We start from the raw sequence: 15344 nt of genomic DNA, 5'->3' as shown, positions 1-15344 counted from the left end.
TCAATGCATCCGCTCGAAAATTGCATATGGCTTCTGCTGTCACCGCTCTGTCTGCCGCGAAGGTTCGTATATGTCTCAACCTTTCTGTCAGTAGCGAGTAACCACCCGAGACAAACAATTGGCAAGAGTTTTACTCCTCTGACTTCAGCTGTCCACGACTCCGCCGATCATCAGCTATCATCAGGCTGCTCTCCGATCGTGGTGGGAGAAGCTCGAGTCCAGCACAAGCCACGATGGCTTGCTTGAAGCATTCTGTAATCTTGAATCTAGCTAACGCATAGCTACTACAACTTCGCACACGGCATGGCCGCGCTACCAACGCCAGTCAACGAAGCGAGCGCGCGCTTTCATCCACATCCACAGTTTCGAAGAGACCATCGAAAAGTCGCAGAAGTCTACTCCACCGCGTGGCTGACCAAAGTTGGTGCCGTCGCCGATGGTCGTTGAATTCCACGAGTCTTTTCGCTTTGACCATCGAGTCGTCAAACTCACCCCGGCTTGCCGCACGACACGCTTCCAACACATGGCAGCACATGTTGTTTCACCAGCGAGCGTGGTGTCGTAGTGCGGCTCATATATGCGACACGTAGATCTGAGCTTAGTCGCCACACTACGCTTCAAAGCGTGATGTCTACGAAACGGGATCGCTCTACTTCTGCCTGAACGCAACTCGGATCCCGCGCCTGCAGAGCTGCGGCTACACAGTCACATGCAAAAGGCCATGAAGTCTAGGTCAAGCATAGCTACAGCTTACGCTCTGCATTCGTCCACGATAAACCGAAGGCGCCAAGCTGAGCCGAAAGACGAGCGCTTGTCACGCCATAATTTTTTCGAGATAGTCCATGATCTCTACTTCGAGGCAGTCAAGATCCAATATGCGGCCTGCTGGAAGCTTCTCGCATGCCCTACATCGTTTCACCAAGCTATCTATCGCGACAGCTTGGACCACTTTTCTAGCCCTCAGGGCTGATACTGTGAAGCATGGCATGTGAAAGCTACACCTCACGTGGCTCATACCACGCGGTAGGCTAGTGGCAGATGATCGTGTGGCAGTCAGGCAGCTGTCACGCATCGAGCACTAATCATCAATTACCAGGTCATTCACGTGAAGCTGGGGCGGTGGGACTACATACAACATGGAGGCTCATCATGAGAACACTCTCGGCTCTACGATCGACGAATTAAGACTTCCTCCCGCATGTGTGTTCCAAGACCTCAGCGGTAGGTCAGCGCTATACATCAGGTGGCTCACATGCACAGTAAGTACCTGCTGAAGCTGAAAGGCCAAACGGCAAACACGCAGCGCGCGGGACCCAGCAAGATACATATGTGTCACTGCAAGCATCGACTGCCCCTACATACATGAATGGACTCTACTACTTCTGCTTGTGCTGCAACGCTTCGACTCCCGCCGCAATCTTCAATATCCTCTCCTCGCTCAAAGGCACACCCAGGATCTCCAGTCCCACCGGCAGCTCTGGATCATCAGGGTATTCATCATCCTTCGCCTTGCCGATCGGTACTGACAGCGCAGTATACAGCAGCTACGATACAATTACAGTATTCGGTGCGTCCGTATTGAGATGCGAGCTATCAAAAGAAAGTCAGCTTCCAACACCTCAGCCTGTCATCCCCAGATTCAACTTACGCCATAGCAAGCACCCTCTCCGTCTTCGGCGCGAGCTGCTTACACGTAGGATACACAATCGCATCAAGCCCATCCACAATCCTTTGGAACTCACTGACTTTTGCTAGAAGTCTCGCGTAACGAGGACTCATGAACGGGTCAGTAGGTCCTCTAACGATCATGTTGACGAGGTCGAGCGACTTATGGCATGTCCCCGCTGCGTGTAGATCTTCGATCTTGAGGTGAGCGAGGCCTTCTCGGGACGCGAGGAAGTGGTTGATATCGGTTTTGGAGCGCAGGATGTAGGGGGCGGTGTTGGTGATGTAGTCTTCGAGGTTTGGAATTTCGACGTCGATGAGTTCGAAGCCAGCGTTCTTTAGACTGGTGAGAGTTTTGGAGAGGACGCTATTGATGCCTTTGTGAGTTCCGAAGGCTTGTCGGAGGACTCCGATGCGTTTACCTTCTAGGAATGGTTGCTCGATGGCATCGACGAATTGCGTGCGTGAGTGGGTTCGGCCAGTCACGGCGTTGATGGAGGTGAAATCGTTCGTTCTCGTCGAAGCCTACGAGCACGTCAAGAAGACGAGCGGCGTCGTCTACGGTCTTGACCATGGGACCTGGTGTGTCTTGAGTCTTGACCAGCGAGGACATGCCATCTCGACTGATCCTCCCAGGAGTGACCCGCACACCCACTAAGCCACAGAAGCTGGCGGGCAATCTGATGCTGCCTCCAGTATCACCGCCAATAGCTGCCAACGCCATGTCAGTGGCGACCGCGGTGCCGCTTCCACTTGAAGAGCCTCCAGGATCTCTGGTGTGGTCGATGGGATGCTTGGTGGTTCCGCTCAGCGACGAGGTCGATAACCAGCCAGCAGCCCAGTCAGGCATGGTGGACTTTCCACGGATCACGACGCCGGCAGCTTTGAGCTTCGTGACTATAGTGGCATCTTTGGGTGGCACATAGTCTTCGCATGCGAGACTGCCGTATGCAGTGGGTATGCCAGCGGTCTCAATCTGGTCTTTGAGCACCATTGGTACGCCAAACAATGGACCTCTCTGGTCTTGTGGTACGCCCTGATCAACATTAGGATATCTCTAATGCACTCTTGCTACTGCTATTGCAACTCTGAGTGTTCGTAATTGACGGATATACTTACATCCAGGCGCTCTGCCTGTTCAACGGCATGTTTGTTGACTGCAGTAACGGCATTCACATCACCGTTGAGGCCATCTATAGCTGCAAGATACTGCTGCGTCACTTCTTTGACGGTGGTGCTTCCAGCTCGATATACTTTTTGGAGCTCAGCTATAGAGCGGTATTGAGGTGTGGTTGCAGTCATCGTGGCGAGACTTCGTGAATTGTTACGATACCAAGGCGGTTTGCTGCAGCGTTCGCGGCCTATTCTGAAGCTGCTGTAAAACGTCTGACGCAACATGTCGAGGATTCCCTACTCCGCCGACAGAACGAATGTCTGGACCACGCTCCGCGCGACGTAGCTCGAGATAAGGTTGAGTTCAGTTGTGCATGCGGGCAAAAGCAAGTGTGAATGGCCGAAGGCGCGCGAGGGCTCCAAGACTGGGCAGGATATGAAATGCTGTCGCCAGACTCAGTGCTACGCCTCCAAAAGTGACCGGCAGTGGATCGGCAGTGAGGGTTCGTCTGTGATGCATTGTGGACTAAATGATATCGTGTCGTTGTTTGAAAGCATAGTAGGACTCAGAACAGTTCTCGAGTTCGTCGACCAGAAGTGTTCCACCAACCACACCGGAGCACGTCAGCATTTGGGTGCAGACTTTCGCCTTCAAAATGATTACCTCCGTCCGGGAGCACCCTTCGTCATGAGGATAGCAGTATTCTGTCCTGCAGGTGCGGCATTGCCCAATCAGTGCTGCCTTGCAACTTTCACATGTCAGACCACAAGCCCAACAGTCTCGATGCACGCCCATCTAGAAAGTGGGTCAGTATCGTGTTACACCGCAAAAGAAGGCTGCAGAGCCAAGCAGAGTCTCGCCGAAGGACAGGTCCAGCCATACATTGCGACTCATAACTCATCCCCACATGCCATTGCTTCCAGCTCCTGCCATCATGGTCTCGACTAAGCAGTGCTCAACGCAGAGTTTGGAGAATACCTTTACGGTTGTGCTTCCGGGGTTGTGATTAACCTCAGCCCAGCCATTGCGCTGGAGGTCGTCGCGGAGCTCAAGTTGCTGCATTCCAGTCCGCAGATGATGTGTACGAGAGACAGGTTCCTGATAGCAGTCCTCGCACCACCATCGGTTGCATTGCTCACACCATCGACCGCGGAGGCAGTCCTCGCAGCGGAGTATGAGCTTCGGTACATTTCCATCGGCGATCTGATCAGGTCGCACTGCTGCGCGGAGAGTAGAGGAGTGCAGAGGCACAGGACCGAGAAGAGGTAGAGCTGACTCAGGACTATCGCCAAACATCGCAGGAGCTTCAGGACATGATCCACAAGATTCGCAGCCGCTGGGACCAAGGGCGACTGTAGCTATCGTAGGCTGCAGGAACGCTTTGCTGTCAACTTTCGTAATGTCATGCCGTGGACCTCGACAGAGAACAGCGTCGAAGCCGATGAGTCCTTTGCAAGCTTGAAGAGTGTCCGGCCAGTCTGCCCAAGGTTTCTTGATAGCTCGGCCAGTACGAGTGTACCATTTCGTCTCCTCGTCCGAGAGTCGAGATGCAAGAGTGCTTGAGGATTTCTGGTTCCATTCGGCGCCGATCTGGGCCCCAGCAGAGCTCATAACGCCAAGCTCACGAGCATTGGGGACTGTTTCTAGGGCAGTCGTGATCGCCCGAGGCGTGTCCCTGGCACCGAACACGTAGAGTGCTTTCAATGTGGGCGTGCCTTCCTGTCGCGCGGGCCGACAGATGTATCTGAGCACTTGCTGGAGTTTTGCCTGGTTCAAGTTCTTTGCTTCACGAATGCTCAGTATCCTTACCCGATACCGGTCTTCCACTAGTATCTCTCGGACGAGGTCTGCTGGTACGGACAGCCCATCCAGAATCAACGTCTGGACATGTTTGAGGACCCACTTGGAGTGCAGTGAGTTCAGAATGCCCCTAAGAGGTCCGGCATAGAAATCGTCCTCTGTAAGGCTCTCGTCCATACGTTCTGCTCGCCAGGAGTAGCCGCCGGCATCGATGGGGCTCGAGTCGATTACAGCTCGCTTGACGCTGCTCAAGTGTAGATAGCGCCAAGCATCAGAGGACGAATAGATCAGCTGTCTCAATGACTTGCTTGTTGCTGTCAGGCGACGTAGTTCCCGAACAGGGACATATGGTGCTGTCTGTCTTAGAACGATGGAATTCGACAGCAGATGGATGAGAGTGACAGGGAGCTTCTCCAGGTCTGTCATGTTGCGATGGCAAGCTGATGGGTCGGGATGGATGACTGATAGGTGGATGACGACGTGATGGTGATGTCGGTTGAAGTGCAGGAGGGACGAGTCTAGCTCTGTGACAGAGACTGGAATAGGTATGGTATGGTGCGGGGTCTGAAGATGGAGGCACAAACGCAAGTGTCACGACCGTTCCTTCTTCTCCTGCATACAAATCGACGCCTACGAACAACATCGAACAAATCGTTTGATTCACTGTCAGTAAATGCGACGTACTGCTCACTGTCAGATGAACACTCCTGAAGACCTCGGGTGAAGCTCAAGCTCGAACTCGGCCAATTGCCGTACCTGCTCTGGCCTCTCACGGCGCATGGCTCGACTCCCTGTCCTGCATCCGTACTGCACGCCTCTGATAGTGCCGGCGTATGTATGCATCTACACGACCGGCCGTACTCATCATGTCACGCCATCAGCCAACATTCTCTCTCCTGATACCGTGAACAGCGCAACAGCACCGCCCGTCAGCTCACACAACACTACAGATACATACTCTATTCGAAAGGCTTCGAGGGGAGACAGTGAACAGACAGTGCACGAGCAGTTCACCTGCACAGTGAAGTTCCCACAGCGGGACATCGCGCACTGCAGGACAAAGAGCGACTTATTTTGGCGGCCCGCTTCACGAACTCGAGTGGCCCATCAGAACGCGCAAAATTTCAACCCATGCTTCAGGCGTGACGCGGCTAAAGCATTGAATGCTGATATGCCAACGCATATTGCATACACGACACCTATTCGCCATTGCGATTGCGATTACCGTTGCTTGTTGACCCGTCAGAGCTCGCTGTCGTCACAGCGCTCGAGGGACGTTAAATTGCCGGTAGGTGTGGTATCTACATTGCACGATTTCTTGCGCGGTCTGCCTGTTCTACTGATCACATGCTGGCCAACATGTCCCTTCCAAACGGCATCGCTACCGACATCCCGCCGGTGGAGAAGGAGCAAGAGAGACCAGACTCCGCTGTCGACCTCAACGATGACTATGTCTTGACTCGAGATGCGGCAGCTTCTGCTCGACTGAACCTTTCGCACTACATCTGGCAGAGCTCGTATGGGTACAATCTGCATCCGCGAATCCAGGATGCAGTTGCTGGCAAGGAGAATCTGCGAGTCGCGGACATTGGCACAGGCACTGGGTATGTCAATCAACAGCAATAGCAACATCGAATCCGGACTAACACTCCTTCAGAGTATGGCTACTAGACATGGCGCAACAGCTTCCTCCGTCTACGCAGCTAGACGGCTTCGACATCAGCTTCGGCCAATGCCCTCCCAGAGAGTGGCTGCCTCGAAACGTCGACCTACGTCTTGTTGACATCTTCCGCCCAGTCCCTGAAGAATTGGTTGGATGCTACGACATCGTCCACATCCGCCACTTCGTGTGCGTAGTCAAGGCCAACGACCCAACACCTCTCCTGCGAAATCTTCTGCGCATGCTCAAACCTGGAGGCTGGATTCAATGGGACGAGTGGGATGTAATGAACCGCCACTTCACCAAGATCCGCCCCGAAGCCTCGCAAGCCAACATCGACAAACTCGAGGCCGAGTTCGCGGCAATGCGCAGACACACACCGCAACCTCAATGGCCACCCAGACTGGACGAGTACTTCATCACATCCAATATGCAGCAGACGTGTATTGAGAAGCGTCTCAGTCCGATCAGCCACTTGCCCTTCATGCACGACCTCACACTCCTCGTCTTCCAGGAGTTGATTGACGGCGCCGAACTGAAGGGACAGATTGATGCAGACAAGACTCGATACTTGAGACAACTACTCGGCGGTGCAACTCGAGAGAGCAGAGAGGGAGCGGCGTGGAATTTGACGCGGTGTATGGCAGTCGGTCAAAAGGCAGTGGATGAGAGGTCCGAATTCTTTCGATTGTAAGCAGAGCTCTGGTAAAGACAAACATGGTCAACAACAACATATTGGAAGATAGCCACTGCAGTAGCTACACTTGTCCGCCCGAGTCATGCGTCTTTTGTCCTTTCAGCTTGCCTGCGAGTCGGCAATGAATGCTCGGAAGCACCATGATGCCCACGTACAAGCTTCTTTTCATCGTGTGGCGTGGTAGAAGAGGACAAACAAAGACAACGACCTGCGAACAAAAACACAACAGAAACGGCGCACGGCCAACCAACGAAACGTCAGAGCTAGTCTTGCATTCCTCGTCTCGTGTCCGTGTCCGGATTCCCGGCTTTGCCTCCTCCTCATCGGGCTTGGCGGATGGCTGTGCAAGCGGTGACAGCACAACGTCCAGTAGAAGGATCGCCTTCCAAGACACCTTGGCGGCACCTCCCTGAGTTGCTGTAGTCTAGCGCTACGTAGGGTGATCATGGACTTGTTGTTCCTGACGTGATCACTACTACTATTGTACATACAATACTACCACTACCCATCTCCCATTTCACTATCATATCCTCACCATGAAGTCGTTCGCTTTCTCTCTGTTGGCGCTTTTGGCGGGGTCGCAGGTCAGCTGGGCACTGGGTGGCGTATGTTTGTCCCTGCTGCTGTTGTTGGGTTTGCGATGGGATGAATTGGGATGCTAATGAGTTGTGCTAGACTTGCCTGATGGCTCCGGCGGCCGGGACGAAATGGGGTCTTTGCCAGTATCAGAATGCTGTGCTTTACTGCAGAGAAACAAATGGCGTAGGTTCAAGTTCAGGACTGCTGAATGCGATGCGACGGATATATGCTGACATGGATGGATATACAGTGCAGCTCTGATGGCGCCGCGTGCCAGTGGGTGAACGAGCCTTCCGCGATTTGCACTTGAGTGGTTGGGGAGTTGTTTCTCGCGAGGAACCCGCACAGGAAGGGATTGTTGGGCATCGGGATGGGCAAAAGGACCATTAATACTATGGGAGAAAGGCGTTATGGATACCTAGGACAACGCATCATTTGCGCAAATCTATCAGAGACACTGGTCAGAGGAATGGAGCAGCATGGTATAGAGGCACAGTCGCGGAGCTCGCGGAAGAGATCTGGCAGCAAGCTGAAGCATCGCGCTCGCAGATGGCAGGAATACGGTTTCTGGCGCATTGTTGAGGGCATCATGTACAGTCGCGTTCACAGTCGCGAGAATAGCAGTAATACCTACAGACCCAGTGAAGTCGCACTTTACCGCAGCACGGCATGTTGCAGTCTGCATGTGGCCGCGCTCCGTCGTTCTCTTGTCTCGCTGTTTCAGAGCCGTTCACATGGTTTGGTTTATTATGTCATGTGCAGGTCTGGGCTGTATTTGTAAAGTCCGATGGCTGCTTCGAGAAGCTGTTTGCCTCTCTTCAGGTCAGTATCATCGCATGTATGTGACCTTGTGGTCATTCACTAACACACAACAGCTTGTTCTCATACCTCACTGCCAATCATGACCGAGTCGCCGCCGCCAGCGCTGAAGTGGTCGGCACAGTTCACAGTGACAGCAGCGTCGACGACACAGACCCTACCTGGCGATAAGATACTGCTACCACCCTCGGCACTCGAACAACTCCTCGGCGCATCCTCTCATGCGGCGGCCGAAAGTGCGCGACGAGACCTCCCGCAATATGACCCTTACAATTCTTCTACGTACTCGGCATATCGCCAGGCGGAATCGCAGTATCAAGATCAGCGGCAACAGTTACCGTATCCTCTGACCTTCCGGCTGGTTAACCCAGAGAATGGACGAGTAGTGTATGCCGGCATACGGGAGTTCTCAGCTGGAGAGAACGAGTTGACTGTGAGTCCATTTCTGCTCGAGTCTCTGGGGTTGAAGGCCGAGGATCTGGCCCAGCATGAGGACGTCATTATCGTCGATGATGATGAGGAGGAGGACGAGGACGAGAAGAAGGACGAGAAGCCAGCAAAGAGCGTACCGACCATCACAGTACATGCGAAGCAGTTGCCAAAAGGCACATTCGTCAAGTTACGGCCGCTCGAAGCTGGCTACGATCCGGAAGACTGGAAAGCGCTGCTCGAACAGCATCTGCGATCGAATTACACCACTTTGACAAATGGCGAAGTATTGGTCGTGCCAGGAGGTCGCGGAGTTGGAGGCAAGAAAGAGGAGTTCAGATTCCTGGTTGATGGCTTCAAGCCTGAGGTGGATGGTATCTGCGTGGTGGACACAGACCTGGAAGTCGACATCGAAGCTTTGAACGAAGAGCAAGCAAGAGAGACGCTAAAGCGGATACATGACAAGATCTTGAAGGCACCAGGTACGGAGCAGGGAAGTTCAACAGGCGGAGCGCTAGATCTGTTCAAGGCGCAGGAAGGACGGGTGGTACCTGGAGACTATGTGAACTATCAGCTTGCATCTTGGAACAGGACACAGCCACTTGAGCTCGAGCTTGAAGCAGAGGACGATGATGACGAGGATCTGGCACTTCTGGTGAATCCGTACTCAACCACGCTGAGGTCGCAGCCGCGATTGGACGAGTTCGTGTTTGGGGACTTGGATATACGGCCGCGCAAACGTATACGTCTCGAGCCTACAAATGTGGACGTGGAGCATGCTGAGTCGCTGTACGTTGCTGTGCACGCTGTTGCACCACGAGCTGCCGAGACCAACGGGGATGGCGTCCAGCCAGAGTCTAGTGGCGAGCCCAGGCGCTTCACTCTACGAGCAAGACATCCAGGGCCGGACGAGAAGACGAACGGAGACCTGCCAGCCACTGTCGATACCGTTCCACCCAACGAAGGAGATGTCAAGTGCAAGAATTGTGGGCAATGGGTACCTCAACGAACTCTGATGCTACACGAGAACTTCTGCCTGAGAAACAATCTCCTATGTCCCAAGGGCTGCGGACAGGTCTTTCAGAAGCGATCTCCAGAGTTGGCATCGCATTGGCACTGCCCACACGACGAATCGCACGGCAACACAGAACCCGGCCACCAGAATCACGACAGCATCTTCCACCCGCCAGAAGTCCTCCGCTGCAGCGATTGCAGCACGGCCGAAACATTCCCCAATCTTCCTTCTCTCGCACGTCACCGCACCACGACATGTCCCGGCAAAATCATCCTCTGCCGCTTCTGCCACCTCGAAGTCCCACAAGAAGGCGACCCCGACGTCCCAAATGCTGAAGCGCTGCTCTCAGGCATGACACCACACGAGCTCGCCGATGGAGCACGAACTACGGAATGCCATCTCTGCAACAAGATCGTGCGGCTACGTGATATGGAGACACACATCAAGAATCACGAGATGGACCGCTTCTCCCGCGCAGTACCGATCCCGTGCCGCAACATCAACTGCGGCCGCACTCTGGACGTGTGCGCGAAGAACGGTGATACGCGAGCTGGCACGAGGATGGGTCAAGGTCCCGGTAACGACGTAGGACTCTGCAGCCAGTGCTTCGGGCCGCTGTATGTGAGTATGTACGATCCCGAGAACAAAGCCCTGCGTCGCCGGATCGAGAGACGTTATCTACAGCAACTCCTCACGGGATGCGGAAAGGCGTGGTGTAAGAATGAGTTCTGCAAGACCGGACGCAAGAATCTAGACATGAGCACGAATATCACGACGAAGGATGCGTTGCCTATGATTAAGCCGTATCTAGAGACTGCGAAGGATACACCGCTACACTTTTGTGTGGATGAGAGTAGTCAGAAGCGGAGAAATCTGGCGGGTATGCTGGCGGCGGAGGATGGAGGTCAGAGTGGGAAGGGTGGGTTTGCGGTGAAGTGGTGTGTTGGGGCGCTGGAGGCCGAGGGTGGTGATCTTGATGCGGCGAGGGTGTGGTTGAGGAACTGGGCGCCTGCTAGGAGTGAAGAGAGGAGATGAGGTTAGACGATGCGATGACGAGACGATGAGACGCTGCGATGAATGGAGATCGTATCCTTAAAGTATAGAAGGGGGCTGCATCCTCAGGCATGCTACGGACCTACTGACACACATCAAAATGATCGCGTAGATGAAGTGGCCATGATTGCTGGTGAACGTTTCGTTTTTTCTCTAAGCTGTGCCGTCCGGCTGAACTACATTGCGCTTGCGAAGGTCAATGCATCGGATCCTCAAACCTGACACACATGCTGATGCAAGTCGTGAGCAGTAAGAACTACCACAAAGGCAAGACACCCAAGAATAGCAGCTAGCCCATGCACGTTGGTCAGTGCACAGTCACGGGCAAGCTCCCACATCGTCACCTCGCGCTTGCCAACCGCGCATCATCCTGCACTGCACTCCTACATACGCGCTCCTCCAACACCAAACACTACCAACCAATGACAACGCTATGGGTAGCTGTATAGCGTGTAAGACATATGCCATAGTGCTTTTCTGGATCTGCAATACAGACCTATATTCAGATCCGAGCTTGCATTGTCCGTCTGCGGCTGACAGCTTGGTCCTCCGGTGCACGACGTGGGCAAGGATGCACTATCACACCTGAACTCAGCCCCAAGCCTTGTTGTGCGAGGTAAGGTAAGCGCTGCTCACGTACGGCTGTGATCATGGTCTTTCCGTTGTTGTTGTTCTTTCGTATGCTGCATGTCCGCGAACGATGTCGAATGCTTGGGATGCGATTCGAGCGGCTATAGAGGAGGAAAGAGCAGGACATATATACGAGGGAAAGAGGACTGGGGATCGAATGAGTGAAGCGGATAGGAAGAGATTGGGCACATGTGTAGCCGGATGTGGACATGATGATGGGGAGGAGAGGAGGGAGCTGAGGCGTGCTGTTGAGGAAGAGATGCTGCCAGCAAGGGATCTTGTGGAACGTCAAGACAGTCCTGAAGAATCATTTATGGCAAGCATAAGGTCATCGATCTTCGCTGCGGCTACGACAGCAGGTATGAAGCAAGGAGCATCGCGGAGCATTGTTTGCAGCGTGCTGACTATACTACCCAGGTACTGCAACCGGCGATACCACTACAGACAATCTTTCATCCGCTACCACACGCGCCCCAGATGTGGAGACCACAATTGATGCCGAAGGCAACGTCGTTACTACCACGCTCGACGTGCCCAGCGGGACACAGGCCGTGGTCACGCCAACATTAGCAAGCACCAGCGCCCCCTTTAACACGAAGGCTGGCGAAGTTACTAGCACTGCTGGTCTGGCTAAACCGACAGCGACAGATTCATCGAGCACTTCCTCTTCTCAACAAGATACCTCAGCACAGCAGGGACACGACAGCTCTGGCGGATTGACTCAGTCCGCGAAAATAGGCCTTGGAGTCGGAGTCGGAGTTGGAGTCCCACTTCTTCTCGCCCTGATCGCTCTGCTCTTCCTCCGGCGTCGCAAGAGACAGAGTCACAAGCGCATGTCTCCCAAGTATGAAACGCGAGGACAATCTGATCTCTCCATGATTGAAACTCCACACCCAGGCGCCATGTCAGCATCCCGCGAGCCACTACATCCCGATCACGGCGAAGTAAGCAAGCAATTCCACAGCCAGCAGTATCAGGCATATCATCCCCCGCCTCCTCCACCGCCACCCATCGACACTTTTGGAGATGAAGATGTCTTCCAGACCCCGATCAGCGCTATCACGCGCTCTGAATTGCGCACCCCAATCTCAGATGGGCGGCCAATGTCGCGGCACATCCCTGGCGGGCCGCCAGTCCTGACTATACCTGAGCCGAATGCTACACCTTTACAATCTCGAGATGCTTCGATCGATGGTGGTGTGTCGCCGGTGTCGCCTGTGTCGTCTGTCTCAGCTGTTTCGCGGGTCGGCAGTCGAGCACCATCTCCGAAGCAGCAGCAATGGTGGGCTTGTCAGGATTATGATCAGATGTAGTGTGCAGTCTATGAACAAACAAGGTTCTTTCATCAGCCCGGCAGACGTGCTTTACCCGATTGAAAGCGTAGTATATTGGTGCTAGATGCCAGCTACTAATTTCGCAGCCGCTTCCATGGCGGAGTTGAACGACCTCCAGACTAATGCGTTTTGTCGACGTATGATCGTGGTGGACGGGCCTCACCTCATGCTCCGCCATGGTGAAGTGACAGACAAACACAAAGAGCGACTTCAGGTTTTGAAGAGGCACCCCAGGCTGCTACGAGCCACGGCATAATCGACGCCGACGACATGGCCGTTAACGAGCGTCCTTTGAATGAGGCTACAACACATCACGCTGGCCAGAGAAGACTACGCCCACGACAAGTCATGGGCTCATCATTGCTTCTTCATTTTTCGCTACAAGACCTCTCTCTCTACACAGCCTGAGACCCACCAGAAGCATCGACGCAAGTACCCGAACACTACAGCGGGAATGTCTGACATGCAGTCCATCTACCGCAAGCTTCGTGGCAAGGTCTCAAACCACGGTCTCAAGTCATTGTTTCGTTCAAGCAGGAAGCTCGAGCGCGGCACTTCGTACGAGATACTCGTTGACCAAGGTGGATTCTTCCCGCAGCCACGAGTCAACGACACACCTGGAGTCACGACACCGAGTGTAGATGCGTCAAGAACCACGACCTGTCTCCCTGTCGACAGCAGGTCTGTTATTACTTCACGCACTGCTCGGTCGAACCTAAGAATGTTCGCAACATATCGCCAAGCAGGCTGGGCCAGCTTTGGCGATTGAATTAGCTGAAACATCACTAGTGAGGCTAGCCTTGAGCACACGATGCATTGATCTCGCTCTCGAAAGGATAACCGTGATGGCAGAACGACGAGCAGGACTCATTGTCAACAAGAGAAAGCGCGCTGCCCGAGTCCCTAGCAGAAGATATAAGATCGATATACGTTGATCATCCGAGAACTAACATAGCACCAAATACATTGCAGCTCCATCTTTTAGCACATCTCTCATCATCGCAATCATCCATCGCTCTACACTCGACGATCCATTCGTGATCAGCATGTTCCACCCAGGAAGAACACAGCTACTGGCCAGACAGGAGGTGAGACATGCCGCTCGGCCACAGCTATATCACCACGTTCGAAGCAGAGCCTCCAAGGACGTATGTCGCTTTCTCGACCATTGCACTCACTCCAGCTTTTTGGTGGACGCTATTCTTCAGGTGACTTACGACTTTCTTATCAAATGGACCTTTCGACTGACACTTCCCCAGAGGCCAATCTCAAGCCCTCTTGGTCGAAGGTTCTTCATCGTGCGATCCGACAGAGATAGCATTGTTACTCTTGAAGACTCTGTACAGCAAACCATCTCCGAGGCACCAACAATCGCTCACAACAGATGTCCGTTCTGGGATCATATCGACCTTGTGCGACTGCTGCGGCCTGAGAAGGCGGCCAAGGGTAGTACGATCGACGTTGCAGGGCGTTGAAGCCTTTGATGACCGACAGCTCAGCATCCAATGGCCCACCACAATCGCAAGTCTACCGCTGTCGACATCCATGAGTAACTTTTTGTCGATGGGGAGGCTGTGCCCTATGGACCTTGTCTTGTTTCAACACCTCGATCTCTCGGGACTACTGATCAACATGCAGGTGATGAGCCATTCGAAGACTGCTTTCACGCGATGTTGAAGCCTCGGGTAGCCGATGAAACAGTACATCTCAACCATATTCGGCACAGGTTCTGGGTAAATGGTCAGGAAAGATGAGGAAAAATGTATACAACATGAGCCGGAGGTTGCACCATACAATTTGCTGGCTGGCCAGTAAAGAGGGTGTTGGCCAGTAAGTACACCGGTCGTCCATGGGAAAGAGACGATTTAGGAGGCATTGGGGGATTGCCGGTAGGCATCAGTTGGAGGTTGAGATAGTGCTCTGGAAAGTCTGTCGCCACTGATCGATCTGTATGCATTTGAATGACTTCTTGTCCACTGATCTCATGTTCGCAGAGCACCATAAATGGCTATACCCGGTCTGCATGAGCTGATTTTGCCCATGCTGATGTCCCTTCGCGTTCAACCATCTTCATGTAATTCCCGAATTTGGCACTGATGGGGAAAACGATGTCGTGGAGTGTTGGACTGAGACTTGGGGATCCAGCATTATGTGATGTGATAATGAACAGCCTGAAGTTGGCTTTCTTAGTTGTATGGCTTGGAACGCTACCTCTGTGTGCCGGAGCGGCTGGTGTAGTCGGCAGCTTCACAATCCAATCCAATCCATGGATGCTATCTCGGCCACAGACGCCTCGCTGTCGCCCTGTGTTGGTGCTTCGCTGGAAGACTCTAAGCCCGCGTACTCCTACAGCGGTTTGGACGGTCCTTCTGCAATATAAGCAGGGCCTGATTAAGTAGTCCGGGCCTTCACAGAGGTGAACGCCTGAGGAGGAGGGTAATATGTCAGCTCTCCGTCATCGGGAGGTTCAACTTTCAGACGAAGATGGTCTTGGTGGGTGTTTTGGGGCCCCAGGTATACGAGACTGCCGTGTATCGTCCACTCACGTC

The 15344-nt window shown here is 53.6% G+C and overlaps 6 protein-coding genes across 6 annotated transcripts; 4 read left to right on the top strand and 2 right to left on the bottom strand.

Annotated features, from left to right (window-relative positions):
• Positions 1-1376: 1376 nt before the first annotated feature.
• CLAFUR5_10215 (Glutamyl-tRNA(Gln) amidotransferase subunit A) lies at positions 1377-3063 on the bottom strand (the record flags this gene model as incomplete). The annotated part of the gene is made up of 5 exons (XM_047909363.1): positions 1377-1508; positions 1560-1590; positions 1649-2190; positions 2228-2701; positions 2785-3063. The coding sequence occupies 5 exons, from the start codon at positions 3061-3063 to the stop codon at positions 1377-1379; spliced, it is 1458 nt and encodes a 485-aa protein (XP_047764784.1).
• A 613-nt stretch (positions 3064-3676) lies between these two features.
• CLAFUR5_10214 (uncharacterized protein) lies at positions 3677-5005 on the bottom strand (the record flags this gene model as incomplete). The annotated part of the gene is made up of 1 exon (XM_047909362.1): positions 3677-5005. The coding sequence occupies one exon, from the start codon at positions 5003-5005 to the stop codon at positions 3677-3679; it is 1329 nt and encodes a 442-aa protein (XP_047764783.1).
• A 921-nt stretch (positions 5006-5926) lies between these two features.
• CLAFUR5_10213 (N-methyltransferase tcpN) lies at positions 5927-6933 on the top strand (the record flags this gene model as incomplete). The annotated part of the gene is made up of 2 exons (XM_047909361.1): positions 5927-6183; positions 6237-6933. The coding sequence occupies 2 exons, from the start codon at positions 5927-5929 to the stop codon at positions 6931-6933; spliced, it is 954 nt and encodes a 317-aa protein (XP_047764778.1).
• A 539-nt stretch (positions 6934-7472) lies between these two features.
• On the top strand, positions 7473-7825 carry CLAFUR5_14670 (uncharacterized protein; the record flags this gene model as incomplete). The annotated part of the gene is made up of 3 exons (XM_047913818.1): positions 7473-7541; positions 7612-7698; positions 7766-7825. 3 exons carry the CDS (start codon positions 7473-7475, stop codon positions 7823-7825), a joined length of 216 nt encoding a protein of 71 aa, XP_047764159.1.
• A 591-nt stretch (positions 7826-8416) lies between these two features.
• CLAFUR5_10212 (uncharacterized protein) lies at positions 8417-10813 on the top strand (the record flags this gene model as incomplete). Its single annotated transcript, XM_047909360.1, has 1 exon — positions 8417-10813. The coding sequence occupies one exon, from the start codon at positions 8417-8419 to the stop codon at positions 10811-10813; it is 2397 nt and encodes a 798-aa protein (XP_047764777.1).
• Positions 10814-11531: 718 nt separating this feature from the next.
• Positions 11532-12774, top strand: CLAFUR5_10211 (uncharacterized protein; the record flags this gene model as incomplete). The annotated part of the gene is made up of 2 exons (XM_047909359.1): positions 11532-11820; positions 11879-12774. The coding sequence occupies 2 exons, from the start codon at positions 11532-11534 to the stop codon at positions 12772-12774; spliced, it is 1185 nt and encodes a 394-aa protein (XP_047764780.1).
• Positions 12775-15344: the final 2570 nt, after the last annotated feature.

Source organism: Fulvia fulva, chromosome 7 (genome assembly GCF_020509005.1).
Source record: "Fulvia fulva chromosome 7, complete sequence".
NCBI lineage: Eukaryota > Fungi > Ascomycota > Dothideomycetes > Mycosphaerellales > Mycosphaerellaceae > Fulvia > Fulvia fulva.
This window is presented reverse-complemented; position numbering and strand designations above follow the sequence as displayed.